Below are 26,411 nucleotides of genomic sequence, written 5' to 3'. Positions count from 1 at the left end.
TATGGAAAAGTCTTATTATGTAGATGCATTGTACTTCGTGTACGCTCATATATAATGGATGTCAACTGAAAATGTAAACAAAGCTTGCGCATGCTCAGATTCGACTGGATATTATCTTTAATTTTTTCGTAAATATCATAAATATTTTCTTCCATAAAAACATTAATCAATTTATTATCCCTTCTAAGTAATTCAAACTTTTTTGGGCAAAGCAACATCCTGAAATTTTGAAATCAACAGAGTTAATTTGATATGCACCATGCGTGTACATTCTACCATTTTTTTTTACAATCGAACTCGTGCACCACCTGAACCTTTACCCAGAAACGTGTAAGTTTTTGATTTTTTATTATTTTTACGTTTTTTTTCCCGTTTAGCTTTTGCATGTTCCGGTGAAAATATCGAAATTGAAACTGATGTTGTCCACCCGCTGCAGAAGCAACTGCATTATCTCCACTTTGCATCATATTTGAAAACATATCCAAGAAAAATTGCTCAATTTCACAACAAGTGTTGAAAACGGGTATGAAGGTGCATTTAAAACAGGGGCGTGCTGGCCAGGGTCGAGACAATGGGAACTCGTTGTGGGCCCCTGGCATAATGGGCCCTTTAGACTATAAATTGAAATTTGAAAAAGTGTTAAATACACAACAGTTTGTAAAAGCAACCTTTATAGAAGAGTTGTATATTAGCTAAATCATGATGTCCTAGGCCTGTATTATTAAGAGCTATTTTATTTGCATATCAAGTACGTGGCCAAAGTTTGCGTCTCGTTACAGAATCGCGTCACCGTGTAAGGTTACTTGAAGTACTAGTATTCCTGCAACCTTTGCATTGACCTAAACATGTGCAGGCGCACCAAACAACAAATATGAATTATTGAATTATCTGAATATTTTGTGCAAAATAATACTCCTGATATAATGTCAATATGAAGTCAGGAGCTCAAAAAAGGAAGGAAAGGGAGAAATTACTTCTGGCTTTAGATGCAAAGAAGTCAAAGAAAATAACTTCATTCACGAATACGATTGCTTCGGCATCCGCATATGCAGTACAAGCAGCCACAGCCACAGGTAAGGATCAGAAATCGACTTATATTCTTTTTTCTTAATATATCTTCTTATACTATTTTAAGATTTAATTTTTTACTAAATTTCTTCTTATATCTTCTTAAATCATTTTATATTTCTATAGCTTTATAAAAGAAGAATTAGAATTGATGTGATATTGAGATGTAATATTTTTGTTTGAATATTCATGTTGAAAATTTTCTTGTAATGCCTTAAATAGTTAAATCTTCTTATAATAGAGTAATAAACATAATAATTAAGATTTTTTCTGAAATATTCTTCTTATATCCACATTTTCCCACAGATAAAACTGTGGCAGTGCCAGTGGCCATGTCTACTGATGTCCAACCTTCTACAACTTCAGCAATACCAACTATGACAAATTCAGGAACAGTTGTCATTGTCACTGTCTCTTCTAGTACTGCACAACAGACACAGACTTCTGCTTTAACTTCAAGAAGTGCCAGTATGAATAGTAGTACTACTTCCATGAGTTTACCTTCCTCATCTAGTAAATATTTTGATAATAGACTTGGAAGTTTGACAGAATCAATTGTAGAAAATATAGTCGATGAAAATGACCCTCTGAAATTCACTCAACTGTCACATCCGACCATTCAACAAAAAAGTCATTTATTCAGCTTGGGCCAGCTCAGCCAAAGTTTCCTACACCACATATTGTGGAGAAATATTATTTTGAAATGAAGGTTGTGGGTGGAGTGACAATAGAACAAAAACGATCATGGTTGAGCTATTCTAAAGAACTTGATAAAATATTTTGTACAACTTGTCTAGTCTTTGCTAAAAAGGATGATAGTAATGTACTCCGTGATGGTTACAATAAGTGGGTTAATGTTAGCAACCGAATAAAAGAACATCCAATGCAAAAGAACCATATTGCTGCTTGTGAGACATTATTAGCTGTGATGTGTGATAAAACAATATATTCACAAATTTCTAAGCAATGTGCAGAACAAGTACAGCAGTTCAAAAGAGAAGCCGAAGTTCTACATGAGTATTTGCACAGAATCATTGACTGTTTGCGATATATGTGTTCAGAGTCAATACCTCATCGAGGAAGTGATGAGAACAATTTCTATCTATTAGCTGATAAAAATGAAGCTTTTCAACCTGGTGCTGGGAAATTCCTAAATTTGGTGAATTTGTTAGGAATATATGATAAAACTGTGTCCACAAAATTGCATCAAGTTAGAGAGCATTATCAACACAGACCTGGAGAAGGTCCAAAAGGGAGAGGAAGTAAAATATCACTTGTGTCAAATAATACACAAGACAAGCTTGTCAAAACAATGGGTAATCTGGTAAAGAAAAAAATTGTTGAATGTGTAAATGATGCAGTATTCTATAGTATATCTGCTGATGGAACCACTGATATTTCATTATGTGAACAAATGGCCATAACTCTGCGTCTGGTTCAATGTGAAGTAACCACGGGAGAAGCAATCACTGAGGAAATTAAATGTTCTCTAGAACGAAACAATATTCCATTGGGACAATGCGTTGGGAGTTCTTTTGATGGAGCATCAAATATGCAGGGAAAGCATAAAGGAGTTGCCACTCGTATTCAAGAACTTGCACCAATGTCAATTAATGTGTATTGTGGTGCACATGCATCAAATTTAGTAATGAAAGCTTGCTGTCACTCTTCTGTTGCTGCTGTGAATATATATGGGACAGATGCAAAACCAGGTGAACTGCAGAAACTTCGTTCATTTCTGTATGGCAATGCTCGAAAACGTAACCAAATATTTCAAGAAAACAAAAAGAAGTGCACAAATAGCAAACTTCGCTCCCTTGAGCTGGCAGGCACACATACAATCAGATTTCTATCACTTCATGATGCTACAGATAGAGGTCTGAAACTCTACAGAGTTGTTTTGGATACACTGCTACAAATTTATGAGAACACTGATGAATTTGATGCAACAGTGCGATCTGAAGCTGAAGGCCTCCTCAACAAATTTGACTCATTTGATACACTTGCAACGCTGCTACTTTTTGACGACCTGTTTGAAATTCTGGCACCACTCAACTTATCTCTTCAGACTAGAAGTATTGACTTGCTAGTTGCAATATCTATTGTGGACAATGCAAGTAAAAAACTGCAGCTATTGAGAGATTCAGCCGCACAAGATATGATAGCCAAAGCAGAGAAGTTGGCAAGAGAGTTGAAACTTTCATCAACGGAATTTGAAGTCCAACGAGTACGTAGGAAGAAAAGGCAGACACTGGATGAGGGCGTAGATGAAAGATCTACCTCAGCAAAAGATAACTGGAAGGTAGAAGTATTTTACACAGCTATAGACTCAGCCATCAATGTCCTACAGGAGAAATTCCAAAGTCAACGCAGTGTGCTGGCATCAATGTCATTGTTTCAGCCTCAATGATTCAAGGAAATGGTAGCTACTGATAAGCAGCTTTTGAAGCAGAATATAGAGCCATTAATGAAAAAATATCAAATGGACTCCGAGATTATATTGAAAGAGCTGCTTCATTTTTCAAGCATTTGCCTTAGTTATGAAGCTGATATTTTGGACCCAATACAAGCAAGTTTCATTAATACATACAAATTCCTGAAGTCCAAGAACTTGGATTCTGTTTTTCCCGAATTAACAACAGTATATCATATTCTGAGCACTATCCCAAGCAGTTCTTCCGAATGTGAAAGGGTATTCAGTAAAATGAAGATAATAAAGAGCAGACTGGCAAGCAGATTAACACATGAAAATTTGAACCAGAGGATTCAACTAGCAACAGAGTATGAACTAATGTGGAAGTTGAACAAGCAGGATATCATTAAAGAATATGCCGACAGTAATGAGATGAAGCGACTTTTGTTTCCCTAGTACTTGCTTGATTATAATATAATAAATGGTTGATTTTCATCAATTTCATTTAACAAACTAAACAAAGTAACAATACATCATAATTTGCTTAATTTATCAAATAATGCACGTCAAGTGCCCAATAGAACACATCATCATACAGTATAATAAAGTGGAGACAGTTTGTCTAGTTTGTTTTTGTTTGGATCGCGCCCTTGGGCCCCTAAAGTGTTACTCATTCGTTGTTCTTCTTGAAGACCCAGCACGCCCCTGATTTAAAAAAAAACAAAATGCGCATAGTTTTTATCACTTGTGCTTTTTAAACGTGCAACACTCAAAAGCGCTTCAAAAAGTTCTTTTAAACTATCAATAAAATCAAAGAAAATCATGTCTTGAATTCTGAGTACATTAACTACATACGTTAAAATTTTACTTTTAAATTTTTCATATTTTTTTATTTTTTCATGAATTTGCTCCAATGAAAATGACGTATTATCATTTGCTTGTAAAATTTCATGATTTTCAGATACAGCACTACTAATCTTCTCACATCATCATCCGATAAATCATTCATTTTTTATCAATTAAACGGAAGAAACAAAACAGCAGCAATTCGGAAAATTATTTTTCTCTTTTTCTTTTTCTTGAGTGTTTCTGCCCTCTTCAGTCACTCCATCAGGAATATCTAAATATAATTTTTAAATAAATTTAGCTAGTTTTTATAAATTTAGTTAATTCTAGATTTTTTATTATCCATTTTTATACATGTACCTATTTCAGCATTAGGCGAATGAGCAACCATTACACAATTGCATTTAAATGTCAATAAAGGATCTTTTGCCTTAAAACACACACTTCCCATATCTCGTTAACATGGATATTATCCCTACAATTGAAGTATACTTTATAAAAGGGGATAAGTATACAATGTTTGATGTCAAAGTTGATGATGAGACAATATGTTCTTATATTCTTCGATATTATAAATTTTTACGAAAGAGATGATAATGTAGTACATTTTATTCTTCCTGAAATTCTAAAAAATAGATATAAGGTGATGCAATTTTAAATTCCAGATATTAGCACCAATGTTAAAAAGCGAAATGTAAAATATGATAAAATTTATAGAAAATTATTTTGACAATTATTTTGGGATTAAAATTATTTACTAAAAAAATTAAGAGAAAAATGGTTGTAATGGGAGTAAAAAAAATTGAAATCCAAAATGTCAAATGCAAAAAAATGCAAAAAAGAACAGCAAAAACATCAGAAGAAAAATAATCACCAAATGAAAAAATTCATTATTGCAGATGCTGCAAATGCTGAAGAAATTAATCAAAGAGCCAACCAATTTTCAACTAATTATGCATCATTGTGTTTTCTCTTTGGAAGCGAAAGCACCTACCTTCTTTAATAATGAACTTACAGCACCACAAATTTTGCTGAGAGACTCATGAATCTCTTTCCTCACATTTGCAGAATCTCTGAATTCGCCGGCTGGTATAGCTTTCTCGAGTAGATCAGTGTAGCTTTTTGTTCGCTCTGTCCCTGACCCTGACGATGCACTAGCCCCTTCTGCATCACTCGAATTTTTAACTCGAATTTCCAGATTTGTTTCAGTTGCAATTTAGATGCAAACTGAACAGAGACAATTTTCAAACAAATTAGAATGCAATGCCTCAGAAAGAATATACAAATATTTCTGTAAATCTAAAATGTTTGCAAAGTGCAAAACACTGCTGTCCCATTAGAATCAGGCATTCCAAAACAATTACATGCATGAGAATCAAACAGATAGAAAAACTCCATACACTCCATATGCTTTATCAATTCACCACCTTTACGCTGGAAACTATGTGTAGTCATCACGTGGTCAAAATATGTAAACAAAGCCGAAAGTTCGTACTACCATACAAAGTTATGTCAAGTGTCTCCTTCAGTGACGTTGTCCTTTAATTTAGTTGTAGTTAAAGCGTTGTGGTTTGAATAAAATTGATCGATTTGCATCTCAACTTGAGGTTTATTATTTGTGCTTGAATTAAGTCGCATGTAAAATCAAGAAGGAATTGGAAAAATATTTAGCGGACTGTGGTGTTACTACAAGCGGTTGCTTAAAGCCAGTTTTGGTTGAAATAGCTAGTTCTGTGGAAAAGATGGGTTTACCTCTTGATCCCAATTTCCGAAAGGATAGCAACCAAAAAAGCCCTGATCGACGATTGTGTATTCATGAAATGCAAATTAAGGCTCCCTTCTCCATGAAGATGGTCAATGACTTAATCGATTCGCCACCATTCGGATTGTACGATATATTCAATCATTTAATATATCATTTCGACTGAGTACGACAAGCAAGGACTTGCTTCTTACAAGTCGTACAAAGACTACAGGTTATCGATGATGGTTACGTCGAATCGTTGGAAACAGTGACACTGAAAGATTGTGGAGTGCAAGTATATGTCGGGAAAGTAAAGCGAGCCATGAAGTCCAAAACTGTCAATGGCCAACCAGGTGTGGTTCATACTTGAAGGCAAAGGAGCAAGTAGAGGAAGCGTCTTGGAAGAATTTTGTAAATATAAAGGTGAAGAGACGGTGGTTGTAAACATATCGCTGTGGCAATGTATTTGCTGGAAGACTTTCTAAACAGCCGAGGAAGCGACAGCTTAACTAGTGGTCCTTGTCAGTGGATAAGGAAACCTCTCGGAAGTTTGTGAAGTAAAGGACTTACTCATCAGCAAGTCGGAAATTCTGCAGTTAAAAGGCAAGAAAAAGCCCCACAAGTGGTTCCAAAACAAAGAAATGGATCTGCGTCAGGACCGACACAAGAGGGCAAATACACAAGAAGACTTGTCTGCGATTGCCATTAGAATGGAATCCCTGAATCCCACTTCCCCTATTTTTCCTCTATTGAAAAAAATTATACCCAAACCCGGAAAACCCCATGCCTAAATCAATGACTCCTTCAAAGTCTGCTGTATCAAACAAAGTAAGTGGTAAAGGCATGATGGCGGAAAAAGTAACTGAACTTTTGAAAAATTCTCCCTTACTCAACCCAGTACAACTACAAGCTGCACTAACGTTTACTGAGGCCGAAACTACCAAGATCGACCAATTGACAACTAAACAGTGGCAGTACAAGGAGTGGTATGTCAACAAACAAGGGTTTTTTACTGCTTCAAAATGTGAGGATTACTTCACCAGACAAAAGTCGCTTGAATCAACCAATTGTAGTGACATTACACAACTTTTAAGACAAACCATGTCAATTAATATTTTTTAAGAACACCCATGGTAAATATAGAAGATACTCCTGATAATGCAAGAGAATGGGGACTGAAAAATGAAGAAAAAGCCAGAAGAGCATACCTTGATCTGCAGAGCCACATACATGACAACATCAAATTGCACAATTGTGGTTTTCTTATATCGACTGCAAAACCATTCATGGGAGCAAGCCTTGACAACATTCGTAGTTGTGGTGTGTTGTTGGTTGCAGTAGAGTTGTTGTGGAGTACAAGTGCTCTTGGTTACATCAGGATAAAGATAGTAAGCAGGCATTTCTTACCCCTTAAATTGGAGTCTATTCTGATGGCAAATTTCAGCTAAAAACCAATTGTAGGTACTTCCATTGTAGGTAAGTCCATATGCAGATGTTTGTGAGTGGTTTATGTTTGTGTAACTTTGTTGTGTGGACAAACAAGGGAATTTACAGCATTGAAATACCCTATGACATAGCATTTATGATGAAAGTGTGTCTCCAACTGGAAAAGTTTGGATTGCCCAGGTTGCACCATTGCTAATTCCAGATGTAATAAGGAAATAGGTAAGGTACTGATAATTAAACAGTATCTATTGATAACCAAGAATAGTCTAGCTGCTACACTATGTATACATGCATGTAACCTTTGCCTACATTTCCCCTCTCTCTTAGGAAGTAATCCTGATGAAACCTGTACATCTGCTGGAAATGAGGAATTAATTGAAGGAAATATACCAAAAGGCACAGCAAATACAATTTTAGCTTTTTTACAATATTTATGTATTTAGCAATTAAGTTTTCTAATCTTTTACCAATAATTATGGTTACATGAAAACCTAGTGACATGGTAAATTTGGTAATTAAAGAGCAGAGCCAACCAGAGATGGAGGAGAGTGGTACAAGCCCTGCAACTATCAACATTAATGACATTGACATTTCCTTACATGACCTAGAAACACTCAGTCCACATACAATGATGAATGATAATATTGCCACTGCCATACTGAGGTAAAGAAATGCCATCAGACTTGATGATCAGAGCTATTCATTTTGATCAACCTGAGTGTCAGATTACTGTCAATAATAATTAAGACAATTGTCTTTCTTTTATCATCTAGGGAGCATGTCTGTGTTTTTCCTGTCATTGACTGTCTTTTTTATTCTAGAATATAACTAGCTTACCCACAGATGTAGACCCCAAAATTCGTTAAAATATTTCTGCAGTTTTACTGATTCTTTCCAAACTTGACATTCTTGTTGGAATGTGATATTTTGTGCAAGATCAATTTGGTTCGTACTCTTTGCAATCTTGCGGAGGTGTTGCAACACAACGAAAGATTGATGTTATTTGTTTTACCCTATAAAAAAATGAAGTCATCTAGATTCAATTCCTTCCACTCCTTGCATTTAATTTTAAGGTTTGTTTGATCATCTGGAGCCTTACGCTCACCCATTCAAGAAGAATATAGAATGTTGCAGATGTCAGTATCAGTTGGGTAAAAGTGTCTGCTTAATTTGGATGGTCGTTCTTCTCCTTTAAATAGCTCCTGTACTATATATGTCTTCAAGTGACAACAAACTTCTGCAGTGCTGCGAACACCAATTAATTCCATTTCCTTAATATTTTTAACTAGCAGCGGATGAATTGGTTCCCGCAAACAGGCTGCCTATATTTAAAGGATAATTTTAGTCAATATATTAAAATGAAAAGATAACAGGAAGTCACATTTTCTACCTTGCCCTCAGTTGCATGGTATCAGATCATATGTAAATATGTTCTGGCTGCTCTAACACAGATGACCTCACTTAAAAACCCATGCAGGTAAATAAACTATACAGTTCGTATCAAAAAGGCTTAGCCTTTGAAATTCAATTTAGCCTACCCGGCGAAACGTTTGGACATTTTTAATATATAGTTTTATTAAAATTTAATGTCTAAAGAAGAACTGTTAACCATTCATATAAATATATATATATATATATATATATATATTTATTTATATATATAAATATATATATATATATATATATATATATATATATATATATATATTGTTGAACATGATTTGCTCCAAAGTAAATTTGGAGTTGCAACACAGGTAATAATATAGGCAAAAATGTTCTCCGTGTTTACCATACTTACCCTTGACGGGCATATTCAAACCTAAGAATGTAAATTTGTCCCTTTCCCTCACCAGCTCACTCATTACGAGTGCCTAGGCCTTGGGACCCTAGGAGGCGGTTTAAAAGGAGAAAGGAACACACACACAACCCAAGCCATACGTCCATTCTATGCCCGTCAAGGGTAAGTATGGTAAACACGGAGAACATTTTTGCCACTGGGTCGACAGAGCTCAACGCCAAAGAGGCAGAGCTGTAATACAATACAATTGAAGATAAAAAAGTTAAAAACCGTTCGCTCGGTTACTCGAGTTTCACGCCTTTAAAAAGTGGTCATCAGTCTGATGATCAGTCTGATGATCGCTTTTTAAAGGCGTGAAACTCGAGTAACTGAGCGAACGGTTTTTAACTTTTTTATCTTCAATTGTATTGTATATATATAAATATATATATATATATATATATATATATATATATATATTTATATGTATAAATATATATATATATGTATATAAATATATATATATATATATATATATATATATATATATATATATATATATATTATATATATGTATATGTATATAAAATCATTGACTGAAATGCAACAACAGTTGTTAGAAACAAGCAAAATAGTTGCTCCAAAAACTGCAATGGCCGAAACAGTTGATGCTAATAAACATAAACAAAGTTCCACAGAGAATTTCATATGGACTGACGCCGAAGTAGAATTGCTTCTTTCCATCGTACAGGAATACAAAACTCAAAAAACAAACGATGGGATATATTGGGACAGTTGTAAAAGCAAGTATACCGAATGAAATGTTTGTGGATAAGCTAGCGGTTGTAAACGGCATACCTAATGACGATTATCCACATAAACATACTGAGTTTCAAAACAACCCTACTCGACTGGCTCGCAAAATCAAACAACTCAGAAACAAGTTTGTTGCTGCTGTAAGAGCTGGTAAAAGAAGTGGTGGTGGAAGGCAGGTGTACAGATTTTATGAGGAATGTCAAAATGTATTTGGTGGAAATGCAGCCGCTACTAAAATACCTGGAGCCATTGAAACTGATCATAGTGGTGTTCATGCTGTTACGTCTGCCAAAGACAAGGAGAATGTAGAAGAGGATTTGGAAGAGGATGCTGGTGCAACCATTCCATTTGATGACCCTCTCCCTCCGAAACGCCGTCATCTTATTTCTGATTTACGAAATCAAAAGTTGAATAAGAAAATTTCCACTGATCAGCAGATGATAAACATTGCACAAAAAGAACTTGTGTTGCAGGAACTCATGGTGAACAAGATAGCTGAAAGTGACAGCCAACAGGCAAATGCACTAAAAGCACTGTCAGAGTCAATTACCATCATTGGTCAATCTATGTCAGAAGGTTTTAAGAATATTGCTACTGCAATTGGTGAAAAAAAATCAGGTAGTTCAAATGTTGAAGAATATTGGTGATAAGAATACAAGCGTGATGGTTACAAGCAATTTAGAGTTGTTATGCTGTTTTAAGTTACCAGTTGTTGTGTTCACCATGGGAACATTTCATGTTTTGAACATAGTATATATTATATTGTAATATAAATAATTACATTTTTGTTGTATAAATATTTTAATATCATTTTCAATATTGGTTGAGTTATATTTACAAGTAATTATTTATCATTAAAATTATATTATTTGTTTACCATTTTGTACAACTGTTATTAATTAACAAATAAACATTTTTTCACGTTTGCAACAAGTTTAAAGATTCTGGGTTGATGCTTGGAGGGTAGGTTAACCACATAAAGTGAACCCTATATGTTTAAGGCAATCACTAGTTCATTCAAAATACATTTTGAATATTTCACAAATGTCCTTTGCATTATTCGGGCAAGGTTCTATTTGCTGCCCCCAGTTCATAGGTTGTTCATTAAATTGTTCAATGCTCTGAATTCTGGGCTGAGTGAATTCTCTATCATAACGTAGTGCTGCATCAATTGCAGCCTGATCTACCCCGTCATGATGTACTTCGCAGTAATTATGGAAGATAAAACATGCATACATGAGATATGAAAGCAATTCCAAATCAACATCTAGTACACCTTTTAAACAACCCCACCTGGCCTTCAATCTTCCATATGCACACTTTATCACCATTCTTGCCGATGACAGTCTGAACCCATAAAATTGTTCAGCCTCTGTTATGCCTCCTGCTTCATACTTACCTGCATCAGGTAAGTATTAAGTGGGTAGGCTGGATCACCCAAAATGCAAATTGGAACAGGAGGTAAATTTTGAACAATCACTTTAGGGCAAGTTGGAATGGTTCCATCTTTAAGCATTTTACACACTGACAAATTGACAAACACTTGAGCATTATGGACACTACCTGGCCATTTGACAACAACGTCAAGAAAGCAGTACTTGAAATCGCATGTTCCTTGAACATTTAGACTGTAAGTACCTTGAAAGAAATGTTCATGGAAAATTATTACTTGAATTAATATCCTACACATTAACAGATCAAGGTAGTGCTTGGTTTACCATATTCTATCTATATTCAGTCTAGATTTAGTCTATTTTTAACCCAAACAATATATTTGTCATAAAGGTTGAGGCTTGTTCCTTAAATGAATGAATTTAACATTCAATATGACACCTTTTCCTAAAATTTTCAGTTCCATTTGATATATAGGGACACCCCTCCATTCAGGGGTTTGGATATCCAATAAGAAAGAGGGATATTTCATCCTTATTTTTCCCAGGGGTAGACTGTGATTTTGCCCCATAATTACAAAAAATTGATGTTTTTGTGATTATTCAAGGGGAAAAATATATTAAAGAGGTACTTATGATATCCTACTGGACAATGTTTCAAAAAATGCATCCAAAGGGATTCAAATTATTGTTCTCCTAAAAGGGCTTTAAAATGATCCCCCAATAGAGCAGGGGGGTACCTATATTAAACAGAGAAATAAAACAGGATACTCTGAAGTAGAAGACTGGTTACAATGTTGCACAGGTGTACCTTTCCAATTGGTTGCTTTATCCGTATGTGTGTTCCATCCACAGCTCCTATACATTGGGGAAAACCATGCTTATCATAAAATTGGCTGGCCAACTTGTGTATGCTTGCCACATCAGTTGGAATCTTTATGTACTCTTTTCCTAGATGCTTAACTATGCCAATGCAAACTGATCGAAGAATTTTTGATAAGGTGGTTTTTCCAATGCCAAAGGCATTTGCAACCTGAAAACGAAGTGAGATTAAATTAAAGATAAAGTGAAAATGTGTTGTAATCAGTAATCACAATGGGCTATTGCATTTAATATGTTTATCTCCAAGGGTTAGAAAATTTTGCCTTGGAAATTGATCTTAAAGGGTATAGCATTTTGAATTTACCTTTGGTACATTCCTATATCATCATGGTACCTTTCTATATCTTGACTTGTCTGCTAAATAATACAGTGTAGCTGCAACTTTCGTTTCTACTGGGATTGCTTTTCTCATCACAGTATCTTCTCCAGTTAAATGTGGCCTCAGCTTTTCGCAAAGCTGCATAAAATTCCTTTTAGCCATTCTAAAATTTTCTTTCCACTCCTGAATGCTTGCTTTGTTCTCCCAAATATTAGTCCACCAGATAGACGTCCTGCCTGGTCGGCACGAAATTCTTGACCTTCTTGGGGGTTGTTGAAGCCTTTTTAAGTGTCTTTTTAGGCATCTTTTTGAATCATTGAACTCCTGAATAGCAGCCAGTTTAGTTTTATTTCTTGTTATCAATATCGTAGTTACAACCAAGGATATTAACTGAAGAACTAAGCTACTAGTCAACAGTATAAATATCACCACTCTTGCATTGGGCGCCATTTTGAATTTTAGCGTTTCTGCGTTTTTCATAGCAAAAACGCTTGTCTGAAAACGTTTCCAGCATTGAAAGCGTTTCCTGGATTAGATTCCGTTTTCGCCCTGTTTTCACCCATTTTTGTGTGTACGCGCCTTAAAAACAACACTTATTGAAACACGTTACAGATGAAAATGCTCGAAAAAGTTACCGTGTGCACATAGTCATAGATATATAGATATGTAGATATGTAGATATGTAGCATGGCCAGAAATGTGGGACATGCGCCCAGTGTTTGCGCAGCGGTTATTCGTATGAAAATGAGATGCAGGTCGCGTGTTCGCAGGAGCATTTTCCAAGATGGCTACTAGGGAAAGGCGCGCGAAAGGCTATTACGCGCAGATGAACTCGTTTTCGTCTGTTGTTTTGTTCGAAATTGGGCCCAAAAAGAGAAATTTAAAGTTTTATGCAGTTGAAAGAGTCATTGAGCGAAGAAAAAGGCACCATGTAAGTAAACTGTGACACATTTTATTTGTGAAATTTATAAATATTTCATTGATGCTCAGCTGTGGTAAGGATTGCCTTCCAAAATGTTGTTAATATTTCAAGACGTTGTCATCTTTCTTTAGACCTATGAGTTCCTTATCAAATGGGAAGGATGGCCATATCATAACTGTTCCTGGGAGCCGTCAGAAAATTTAACCCCTGCGCTTTTGAGGTTTGTTTTGTGATTGTTATATTTATTATACGAGAATCTATTTTCACGTCAGCGGCTATATTAAATCAATGATATTCTGGCAAACATTAAATTTAATACACCTATTTTATTGATAGGAGTTATAACCGTCCACTAAGACCTGATCAGCAAAGATTTGAACGAGCATACCGAGATTTTATGCATGGAATCCAGTCAGGCCTCAAGTCGAAATCTTTTGGGCAAGTATATGTCAACATGGACCTTGATGTGTGGCGATACATGACTTTCAACCAAGGTAGAATATCTGAGCACAAGGGTTACAAGTTATATGATAAAGAGCACTTTGTGCGCTTTGATATATTGCCAGATGATTGGTATTACATGGTTAATGAACATGGTGAAGGTGTGTGTGTTGACTTTCCAATCAAGGCAAAGCCAATCGTTTCATAGTCATCGTCGAAATTTATTGTTAAAAAACGGAAAATTACAAAAGGCACTAAGACTTCCACTTGAAAAAATTTCAATAGCAATTGAAAGAAAGCTTGTAATATTGACAATGTATGAACATGGGATATATATGTAAATGACAATAGTTGCAGTTTTTTTCTAGAAGTTTGTCTGATAAATAATGCTTTTTAGTATGATTACAAATGCGATTATTGAAAATTCTGCATGCTGATTGGTTGCCCAAGAGGTGAATATTACGCGATAATCACAAAAGTGTTTTTCCAAAATGCCTGCAATTGTGTAGTAATAGTTATACTAAAGCAATTATTCACTTCAGGCTAATAATAATATAGCATTCATGTAATAAATATACAGTATGTTGTGTTTCCAAAGCAAAGCTAAAACAATGATTGTACTGCTAATAGCTACTTTATTACTCCATCAATTATTAATTTTGATATTTATCATAAACATATATATATATATATATATATATATATATATATATATATATATATATATATATATATACACCTATTTGCAAAAACGTTGGCCGCAGATAGATAGATAGATAGATACTCGAAGTCTAATTACAATTGCATATGATTACATTTGCATGGGATTTCTATAATATTACACAACATATGCAATTTTAATTAGATTTTGAGTATCTATCTATATATCTATCTGCGGCCAACGTTTTTGCAAATGGGTGTATATATATATATATATATATATATATATATATATCAATCAATGAATGAATGAATATAAGAGTATACTTTATAAAGTGCCAGCAACATTTTCAGACACTTTTTGGTAATATGTAACATGATTCTCTTTAACAATATATTTTACAACTTATATACCAAAACTGTTCCTGTTACAATATATTTTACAACTTATATACCAAAACTGTTCCTGTTTATTTTGAGGATTGCTGCATAGCCATCTGGTACATGTCGAGCAATTGTTTGACATTTTTTGCTTTTCAGTCAATGCCTAAATCTTTCAAAAACATGATCGAAGTGTTCTTGGAGAAAGCGTTGAGAGGTCTTCTGTATCAGTACCTTTGTTATCCTGTGCTGGTACCTGATCACATAACCCTGGACGCTTACTTCGACTCTTCCTAATTCCTGTGGACCAGTAATCTTCTGCCTTTTTCTTGTACTGTCTTGGTGTCCTCTGAAGATCACTTAAATTTCTCAGCCTTTCCTCGGCCTCTGAAGATCACTTAAATTTCTCAGCTTTTCCTCGGCAAGCAGCACATCTTTGGCTGCATCCCACTGGCAATCCTGCGGCAGTCATCATTTAGTTTCTCAACACCTACAGTTGGTAAAGATAAAAACTTGGTAAAGATTAACTCTGATAAGCTGAGCAATGCTATTACTGCTTACACTCTCAGGATGGGGATATGGGAAACCCATGGGAAATACCACAATAGTCCAGAAGATGCAAGTTGCTGAATAGACCATTGGGCAAGTGTAGTGTTGGTTGGTGTAATACATGTACTGTACATTCTAATACAACTGTGAAAATGCATTAAATTTTGTTGTACCTTGCCCAGAAAAGTTTCTTAATCCTTTATGAAGCCTCATGAAATGGGAAATATGATAAACCATTGCATGAATGTATGGCGTAATGTTTGTTTTGGCATAGCCCTCAAGTTTTCCACCAAGGGACAAGAACAGGGTTACCCAGGCTTTAGCCTAAAAAAAAATATTGTGTAACAATGCAATGTTACAGTAGACTATATATGGTACTTGAAGCATTTTACATAACAAAGAACTAGCCAACATCAATTTTCTATAACTTTACATGACAGACATTGCTTTTTATTAGCTGAAGTATTGCTATCTAATACAATGTACCTTTTCAAAATATGTATTCACTTCTTCTGCTAGAGCATCCTTCTGTAGGAAGTCACTGTAGATACTGCTGAAATCCTATTAAAACATAACTGGAATAATCAAAATAATAGTTAAAGAAATAACAAGGCTTGTAAGGCTTAATCGTCAATGGGGGGAGAGAAAGGGTTGGGGGAGGGTTGGGGTTTAGGGGGATGGGGGGGGGGTTGGTCAAACTTCCCTCCCTAAAATTATTGTAAAAAGAATTCAACAGTACCTTCCAAATGTTGGTGACTGTAGAACTTGTTCCAGGGCTGATGACACCATCTAGCTTTGAAGGTAGTTTTTCCAGCAGAATCTTCTAATCTGTACCTGTTAAGCTGGTGAAATCGTATAAACCACTCCCCTTGCCATCAGCATTCTGCTTCTCCCATACCGAGAATGTGACACCACAACTGGAAATAGCTCTGACAAGGTTTTCAAGATGGAATGCTTGTCGGTTGCGTGGAGCTTTGTCCATATTCTCTTTCACATCTCGTTGTAAAGCTTCCTTGACTAAGTTAGCAATGAGCTTGTCTTCAAGATGAATTAAACAATAAATTACACCTAGTGCTACTGTCATGAATTGTGTACGAGGGTTGGGATTAAAAACTTTGTTTGGAATTTGTGATTCTTTTGTGATTCCCTGATCCAATTGTGAATGATAGTGTTACACACCTGTAATTCACAGCATGAGATGAAGTTCATCAAGGACAATATTCTCCAATGGAATATTTAGTAGAGGAGTGCATACACAGGAAAACTGTTGTTTTATACAACATGATCTAATGTCATCCAAGGTCCTCTTGATATCATCCTTCAAGTAAAAGTTTTCAGGCTTTGTCATGTCGTATCTGTCAAGTAAGTGTATGATTAAGGTTGGATCTTACAGTAATATCTCATCAGTGAGTCAAGACAAGGTTAAAATTTGTCTGTTTGTCAAATATTGATAACCAACTGGGGCACAACTGCCCCCAAGCAACATTCTCAGTTTGTCTTTCTTTGTTAAAATGTTAAAATAGTTTTTTTATTTACCAGTACCTTAACAACTTGCTAATCTTGCACCAAATACAGGCATAGTCTGAGCAGGTAGCCTTCATTCCCAGTAACAGCAAAAGGAACTGTTAAGAAAATTGACAATAATTTTATATACAAAATCTACACAAACATATTACCCCTGGAAGTGAAGTTTTAAACTGAGCACCTTATAGTCTGAACCAAGGAACATCTCTACAGGTACATTATTTTTATCTACTTTGATAAATCCGTCTTCAACTATCTTGTTTACATCCTGAAAAATTCTTGCGCATGAAGACTTGAGGATTTCATATGACTCCTTTCCTTTAATAATCGCGACCGTGTGATTCGCTGCAAGACAAACAATGCTTTGATTTAATTAAAATGATGACATTTTGTTTGTGAATAGGTTGGCCCTAATTAGCATGGACACAGCACCCTATCCTTGCCTGCTGTCAGACAAAGATGGACATAAAGTAAAATACCAAACAAAGGGTCACTAGAAGGGGGGGGGGGAGGGGACAGCTTGTTAACATTTGGGTAAATATAGTATAATCATCAGCAAATAATTTTCTATAAAAAGTCCAGTGCACATAGGATAGGGGGTGGAGATATAAAGGTGCCAGTTCTTTCCATATAACTTGCAGTAAAGCAGTCTCTAACCTTTTGATGATAATACAGCTTCCCCTTTGTTTAAAATAGAGAAAGAAATGACAATGAAGCCAGTGAGTCGGGTCATTTTTGCACCGTCGCCACTAAGTTTAATACTGTATTTGACTGGGACATCAAGTCCATCCATGGTACACTTTTCCATCTAAATAAAAGAGTGTTTTATGGTAATTAGTATTGTAATGAATGCTTGTTGATTAATTCATTATGGGGCAATGTACCTCAATGCTCCCAGCTTCAGCATTGTATTTAATTTGGTCATGTGGAACAAATTCTGTTTTCCAATTGGACAATTTAAAATTAAGGTTTAAATAAAATCATTTTGGGGTTTGGAGTTGGAGAGGGTTTTGGTGGTGGTCGGGTCACAGTCATGATCATGATCTAAGAGAAATATATGTAAATACAAAGTGTGCGAAAGATTTATAAAGATTAAAATTTATTCCACATACTTACATGTTTTTGAATTTCATTGCTGAGGGCATCATAAAAGTTAAGTTGTACACCTTCAGCTTCTCCTGGTGTGCGTTCGATGTGTGTGAGTTCATTCAATGAATCTTTACATTGTTTTATCAAGTATGATCATCGCAATATTTCTCCAGCTGGTGTCATGGTGAGTTCATGATAGGCTGCCTCGCAGCACTACAGAACTTGAGAATTTCTTTAATTCTGGTCTTCTCATCTTCTGAAAGATCTTTAAATGCCTTTCTCTGTGATGTATTGCCATACGTCAAGGTGTAACTTGAATCACATTTGTCAGCAAACGAGGCTGATTTTAAAGTAAGGCCAAAAGGTTCAGCAAACCACAGACTACGTTCCACATATGACTTCAGCTCCTTCAGTTTTTGATTTTGATGCCTTTTACCAACCTCGGCAACTTCTTTCCCTGTGTTCGTAAAGCTGACAGAATGTCCAAGTTTATCAAGATAATGTGTCAGTTCCTCATTTTTCTCCAAAGCAGTCTCATACTCTTTCTGTTTGCTCTCCAGTGCTTGATCAATTGTGGTCTTGCTATTATTTAATGCTTCTATTGTTTCCCACAGGTCTTCACATTTCTTTTTCAGCCCTTGATTCTCCTTTGATAATGCCTCTACCTTTTCGTTTGCTTCATGGACTTGCTGTTGAGCTTCAGTCGCCTTAACTATCTCATGATGATAAACAGAAAGCCGCTTAACGTTTGCAAGATACGTTGACCTTTGAGAACCATTAAACTTGCCGCAATTACTCTTTATCTCCCCGCAATATTTCCTCAGTACTTCGTTAATCCTTTTACTTTCATGAAGTTGAACAACATGCTTCAACAAGAATGCATTCAGAATTTCAACGAATGAATTATCAGTCAATCTGCTACTTTGTTTTAAATCTTACCAACTTCTCAAATACTCGTTTGGGATACCAATAGTCAAAGCGATATCACTCTCATTAACTAAAGTTTTGCCAGAATGATTTAAGCACACACAAGAAAATAAAGAAATCCTTTGCTTAAAGTTATTTAAATTAAATTGTTTCAGGATATCTGACATATTTACATATTCATGTTTGGATATTCGAATTTTATCGGAATAGCGCGCGAGAGTCATAAGGGGGTAGGCGTGGTATATTGCAGCGTTTGTCACTCTCGAACACTGTTTGTTCCTCTTTAACCATCACATTAAAAAGCTCAGTTTCTAAGCTTCTTGTTGATACCAAATGCAAGCATGGCCGCCAAAAGATCAAGAAAGAAATTATGCTGTTCAATAATGTTTGGGCTCAACATTATCGCCGTATTGTATGAACCCAAGCGGTAGATTTTCGTGTTTTCACTGCTAAAATATACGCTGTTTAGTAAAACACATCCAACTGAAAATAATAGAAGGAATATGTGGTATTGTGTTGTCTGTGATAGGCAGTCTGCAAATGGGGTAAGACGGTAAACAAGCCGTCTGCATCCAAACTAAACTGCTGCTGCAGAGCAAAATGAAGCTGGTAATATGCAATTCCATAGCAGCGAAATCAACACTAGAGCAGCTAGAAATGTACGCACTTGAAGGTAAGATTGCAATGTTATTTTTGTTTTATTTCATTAGCAATGTTGTGGTTGTGAGATTTGAAAGTCTGCAAACCTTATTACTACGATAATAATCGCACAAGTATGAAACAAACGGCGGTGCCCTTATATTTTTTGACCGCGTGTCGGACAATGTTGGCATAGTGTACCAACGCATGCTCATTCGCAATGTCCTACATTTCTGGCCATGATATGTAGATATGTAGACATGTAGACATGTAGATATGTAGATATGTAGATATGTAGATATGTAGATATGTAGATATGTAGATATATAGATATATATAGATATATAGATATATAGATATATAGATATATAGATATATAGATATATAGATATATAGATATATAGATATATAGATATAAAGATATACAGATATATAGATATATAGATCTACAGATGTACAGATATATAGATATATATAGAGAGAAATGGAACTATGTATGTTTAATAAGAAAGAGTTTGTGCATCAGAGTAAAAAATTTCTTGAATTTTTCCATGAGTTTGTTTCGTAATATTTGTCTTATCAAATGCTGTATTATATAGTGTTAATTTTTTTATTTGTTTAGCATACAAATTAATTAACCTCCACGCTGATGATCCAGCCAATTCAGTTCAGTGTCTCAATTAGATTCAAGTAGTAATGCGAAAAGTAGCAATGAAAAAACCTGTAAGCATAATGTGGTGATCAAAACAGAGAAAAGCACAATAACTATGCTGATTAACTATGCTAAACAAGCTTCAACTGACTTTCCTAAAATTGTTAAGGTTTTTGTAGTTACTATGATGTAATGATTATGTTAACTTAGTAAATTCACAGTTAATGGAGGGAGAGGTTAGGCTAGTCGATGACAATGTTATTGTTCTCCAATTATTCAGGTGTTACTTTGAGGGTGTATAGAATTACATGGTGCGTGTGCCTTTCCTTCTATCGTAAGTGATCTTTTTGTAAGTGATGTAAGATAAAGATATGCCCGGTGCAAACTGTGCCTTTTATGGCTAGAAAGAAAATCTCGCTGTTTAAAATTTCCCGTTGTCATCATCAGGGATGGCAATCATCAACATTGAAAGAAATGCTAGAGTAGCCTGCATGGCTAGCGATCTCTAAATTCGTGCAAGGTGACAATGGTGAAAGACCGCCTGCCGGGTTTTGCTATGTATTTTAGAAACCCTGTCCACTGGTGGGATGGAATTGAGGCTTAGGATTCTCATATACTATTTTCACTGCCAGACAAATTCACTGGGGAAATAGAATTACTGATGCACTCATATACTGTGTATTTATATAAATAATATATGATGTAAAAATTCTCCAATGATATATATACAAGACAATTCAGACATGTACTCTATCCCTTCATACACAAAAAATAACAGTGACATTTTCATCTTCTGCGCTTGCTCTTCTACCTCATGTCCTCTTTTAAACTTTCTTTGGAAGAACCAGACTTTGATTCATCAATAAACAGCTGTAAAATTATACATCCTAGAATAATATATCCCAGTTATAACAGTTTTGTTATTATATTATTAACTGTTTATGGATTGGCTAATTTTGCTGGGACTGAGAAGGAGTGGTGTACAACTGTTGTTGCCTTCCCAAATTTAAGAACCACCTAACGCTAGAGAGTGCCTTCACCTTAAGAACAAGGGATCTAGATTACACCTGATCTGAAAAAAACTGATAGAGAACAACAATATTCACCTCTTCGAGCTTTGCTTCAAACCTGAGTGTATTAATGTGTATATTAAGTATTCTAGCTTATTTATAATTGCGCTTACATGATTTGTTATGAATCTCGATGAATATTTATCAGAATGCAAAGGTCATTCACAGCTGTTGGATTGGTCATAAAACTCTAAAGGTAACTGTTGAATTTATAAGAACAAACCCTTTACCAAACCTTTCGATGCTGATGGAAAGGCTAATTTACATACACCACGAATCAATTGATAGATACACACTATTTTCAAGTATCCACTGTAATATTATATGCTAATTTTTTAAAAATCTATTTAGCTCCAAAAAGAAAAGATTTGGTGTGTGGTAGCATTCCTACTGAAAATATTCCCACAAGAAGCCACAAAAGACAAAGAAAGAATGAAAGAGACCCCTAGTAAGGATGGAAGAAGCCCTGTCAACTTCCAGACGCTCTCCAAGTGAATTACCCCCCCCATAACTTTCGAAAGCTTTGTCAACGAAGCAAAGAAGGAGAAATTTGACCCTTGGAAGGTGGATATAACAAGCGTAGGAAATGAACGTGTCCTTAGAGACTATAAGAATTAATGCAAACCAAAGGCAGGATTCAACAAGGAGAATGTGAAAGGTTTGAGGGAAAAAACATCTTCATCATCAGATATTCAGAGGTATGTAGTTATTATAGATTATACAATACACAGTATACATATAACATAAATTATCATTTGTTAATGATGGTGCTGTGGTGTCCAACAACAATCCTACTATATATAAGACAGATGGTGTGTACCACAATGAAATAAACCAAAAAGAAACCAGTCAGTTAAGAGCAACTATTGCATTTTAGACCAGACAATACATTGGTTGTGTGACAAGAACCATTTCAGCTTGAAGTGGATCTTATAATTCATCTTTAAAATTAAAAAATACAATTTATAGCACAGAGACAGCGGCGGATCTTGGGTAAGTCCAGTCAGTCACATGACTTTTTTAGTGAAAAAGTAATTAAATATTCAAATTTGGAGCGATTGCAGAATACCCCGCAATTTTTCAAGCCACGCTTTTTAAATATCACGGATACGTGGATACGCAGTCGTTTAATATTTTAAAGAACGATGAATATGATAGTAAGGCATACGAAATACATAACGTAATATAAATGTAGGTATTAGTTTTAAGCGGATACGTGGATACGCAGTTGTTTAAGATTTTAAAGAACGATGCATACAGTTAGTTTAAAGAGATCAGAGTCTCAAGCTAGAGGAGGCTTTATTTTTTAGTGGATACGTGGATACGCAGTCGTTTAAGATTTTAAAGAACGATGCATACAGTTTGTTTAAAGAGATCAGAGTCTCAAGCTAGAGGTAGCTTTATTTTTTAGTGGATACGCGGATACGTGGATACGCAGTCGTTTAAGATTTTAAAGAACGATGCATACAGTTAGTTTAAAGAGATCAAAGTCTCAAGCTAGAGGAAGCTTTATTTTTTAGTGGATACGCGGATACGTGGATACGCAGTCGTTTAAGATTTTAAAGAACGAGGCATACAGTTAGTTTTAAGAGATCAGATTCTCGAGCTAGAGGTAGCTTTATTTTTTAGTAGATACGCGGATACGTGGATACGCAGTCGTTTAAGATTTTAAAGAACGATGCATACAGTTTGTTTAAAGAGATCAGAGTCTCAAGCTAGAGGAGGCTTTATTTTTTAGTGGATACGCGGATACGTGGATACGCAGTCGTTTAAGATTTTAAAGAACGATGCATACAGTTTGTTTAAAGAGATCAGATTCTCCAGCTAGAGGAGGCTTTATTTTTTAGTGGATACGCGGATACGTGGATACGCAGTCGTTTAAGATTTTAAAGAAACATGCATACAGTTAGTTTAAAGAGATCAAAGTCTCAAGCTAGAGGAAGCTTTATTTTTTAGTGGATACGCGGATACGTGGATACGCAGTCGTTTAAGATTTTAAAGAACGAGGCATACAGTTAGTTTTAAGAGATCAGATTCTCGAGCTAGAGGTAGCTTTATTTTTTAGTGGATACGCAGATACGTGGATACGCAGTCGTTTAAGATTTTAAAGAACGATGCATACAGTTTGTTTAAAGAGATCAGAGACTCCAGCTAGAGGTAGCTTTATTTTTTAGTGGATACGCGGATACGTGGATACGCAGTCGTTTAAGATTTTAAAGAACGATGCATACAGTTTGTTTAAAGAGATCAAAGTCTCAAGCTAGAGGAGGCTTTATTTTTTAGTGGATACGCGGATACGTGGATACGCAGTCGTTTAAGATTTTAAAGAATGAGGCATACAGTTAGTTTTAAGAGATCAGATTCTCGAGCTAGAGGTAGCTTTATTTTTTAGTGGATACGCGGATACGTGGATACGCAGTCGTTTAAGATTTTAAAGAACGAGGCATACAGTTAGTTTTAAGAGATCAGATTCTCGAGCTAGAGGTAGCTTTATTTTTAGTGGATACGCGGATACGTGGATACGCAGTCGTTTAAGATTTTAAAGAACGATGCATACAGTTTGTTTAAAGAGATCAGATTCTCAAGCTAGAGGTAGCTTTATTTTTTAGTGGATACGCGGATACGTGGATACGCAGTCGTTTAAGATTTTAAAGAACGATGCATACAGTTTGTTTAAAGAGATCAAAGTCTCAAGCTAGAGGAGGCTTTATTTTTTAGTGGATACGCGGATACGTGGATACGCAGTCGTTTAAGATTTTAAAGAACGAGGCATACAGTTAGTTTTAAGAGATCAGATTCTCGAGCTAGAGGTAGCTTTATTTTTTAGTGGATACGCGGATACGTGGATACGCAGTCGTTTAAGATTTTAAAGAACGAGGCATACAGTTAGTTTTAAGAGATCAGATTCTCGAGCTAGAGGTAGCTTTATTTTTTAGTGGATACGCGGATACGCAGTCGTTTAAGATTTTAAAGAACGATGCATACAGTTTGTTTAAAGAGATCAGAGTCTCAAGCTAGAGGAGGCTTTATTTTTTAGTGGATACGCGGATACGTGGATACGCAGTCGTTTAAGATTTTAAAGAACGATGCATACAGTTTGTTTAAAGAGATCAGATTCTCCAGCTAGAGGAGGCTTTATTTTTTAGTGGATACGCGGATACGTGGATACGCAGTCGTTTAAGATTTTAAAGAAAGATGCATACAGTTAGTTTAAAGAGATCAGTCTCAAGCTAGAGGAGCTTTATTTTTTAGTGGATACGCGGATACGTGGATACGCAGTCGTTTAAGATTTTAAAGAACGAGGCATACAGTTAGTTTAAGAGATCAGATTCTCAGCTAGAGGTAGCTTTATTTTTTAGTGGATACGCGATACGTGGATACGCAGTCGTTTAAGATTTTAAAGAACGATGCATACAGTTTGTTTAAAGAGATCAGAGACTCAGCTAGAGGTAGCTTTATTTTTTAGTGGATACGCGGATACGTGGATACGCAGTCGTTTAAGATTTTAAAGAACGATGCATACAGTTTGTTTAAAGAGATCAAGTCTCAAGCTAGAGGAGGCTTTATTTTTTAGTGGATACGCGGATACGTGGATACGCAGTCGTTTAAGATTTTAAAGAATGAGGCATACAGTTAGTTTTAAGAGATCAGATTCTCGAGCTAGAGGTAGCTTTATTTTTTAGTGGATACGCGGATACGTGGATACGCAGTCGTTTAAGATTTTAAAGAACGAGGCATACAGTTAGTTTAAGAGATCAGATTCTCAGCTAGAGGTAGCTTTATTTTTTGTGGATACGCGGATACGTGGATACCCAGTCGTTTAAGATTTTAAAGAACGATGCATACAGTTTGTTTAAAGAGATCAGAGTCTCAAGCTAGAGGTAGCTTTATTTTTTAGTGGATATGCGGATACGTGGATACGCAGTCGTTTAAGATTTTAAGGAACGATGCATACAGTTTGTTTAAAGAGATCAAAGTTCTCAAGCTAGAGGAGGCTTTATTTTTTAGTGGATACGCGGATACGTGGATACGCAGTCGTTTAAGATTTTAAAGAACGAGGCATACAGTTAGTTTTAAGAGATCAGATTCTCGCTAGAGGTAGCTTTATTTTTTAGTGGATACGCGGATACGTGGATACGCAGTCGTTTAAGATTTTAAAGAACGAGGCATACAGTTAGTTTAAGAGATCAGATTCTCAGCTAGAGGTAGCTTTATTTTTTAGTGGATACGCGGATACGTGGATACGCAGTCGTTTAAGATTTTAAAGAACGATGCATACAGTTTGTTTAAGAGATCAGGTTCTCAAGCTAGAGGTAGCTTTATTTTTTAGTGGATACGCGGATACGTGGATACGCAGTCGTTTAAGATTTTAAAGAACGATGCATACAGTTTGTTTAAAGAGATCAGAGTCTCAAGCTAGAGGTAGCTTTATTTTTTAGTGGATACGCGGATACGTGGATACGCAGTCGTTTAAGATTTTAAAGAACGATGCATACAGTTAGTTTAAAGAGATCAGATTCTCAAGCTAGAGGTAGTTTATTTTTTAGTGGATACGCGGATACGTGGATACGCAGTCGTTTAAGATTTTAAAGAACGATGCATACAGTTGTTTAAAGAGATCAGATTCTCAAGCTAGAGAGGCTTTATTTTTTAGTGGATACGCGGATACGTGGATACGCAGTCGTTTAAGATTTTAAAGAACGAGGCATAAGTTAATAAGACAGGAGAAATGTATGACGTAAGATAAATGTAGGTGTTAGTTTTGTGAGGATGGATTTTTTAAATTGTGACAGCTATTCGAAAAAATAGTTTAATTCAGTTGACATTAACTTCAATAAATATGTTTTCTTGGACG

General features: G+C 35.5%; 1 protein-coding gene and 1 pseudogene across 1 annotated transcript; one reads left to right on the top strand and one right to left on the bottom strand.

Moving 5' to 3' along the window:
* Positions 1-931: 931 nt before the first annotated feature.
* LOC114535472 lies at positions 932-3,478 on the top strand. Its single transcript, XM_028556777.1, has 3 exons — positions 932-1,073; positions 1,375-1,536; positions 1,866-3,478. Exons 1-3 carry the CDS (start codon positions 932-934, stop codon positions 3,476-3,478), a joined length of 1,917 nt encoding a protein of 638 aa, XP_028412578.1.
* Positions 3,479-12,998: 9,520 nt separating this feature from the next.
* On the bottom strand, positions 12,999-17,384 carry LOC114535471 (annotated as a pseudogene).
* Between the last annotated feature and the right edge of the window lie 9,027 nt (positions 17,385-26,411).

The sequence above is a fragment of the Dendronephthya gigantea genome, unplaced genomic scaffold (assembly GCF_004324835.1).
Source record: "Dendronephthya gigantea isolate DGI-Jeju-01 unplaced genomic scaffold, DenGig_1.0 000118F, whole genome shotgun sequence".
NCBI classification, from domain to species: domain Eukaryota; kingdom Metazoa; phylum Cnidaria; class Anthozoa; order Malacalcyonacea; family Nephtheidae; genus Dendronephthya; species Dendronephthya gigantea.
This window is presented reverse-complemented; position numbering and strand designations above follow the sequence as displayed.

Bases quoted from the DNA above. Each gene is read 5' to 3' on its own strand.
- LOC114535472 (XM_028556777.1), top strand. From the start codon at position 932: ATGAAGTCAGGAGCTCAAAAAAGGAAGGAAAGGGAGAAATTACTTCTG. The intron at 1,074-1,374 runs GTAAGGATCAGA...ATTTTCCCACAG, and splicing joins ACAAGCAGCCACAGCCACAG to ATAAAACTGTGGCAGTGCCA. The intron at 1,537-1,865 runs GTATGAATAGTA...CAACTTGTCTAG, and splicing joins TTTAACTTCAAGAAGTGCCA to TCTTTGCTAAAAAGGATGAT.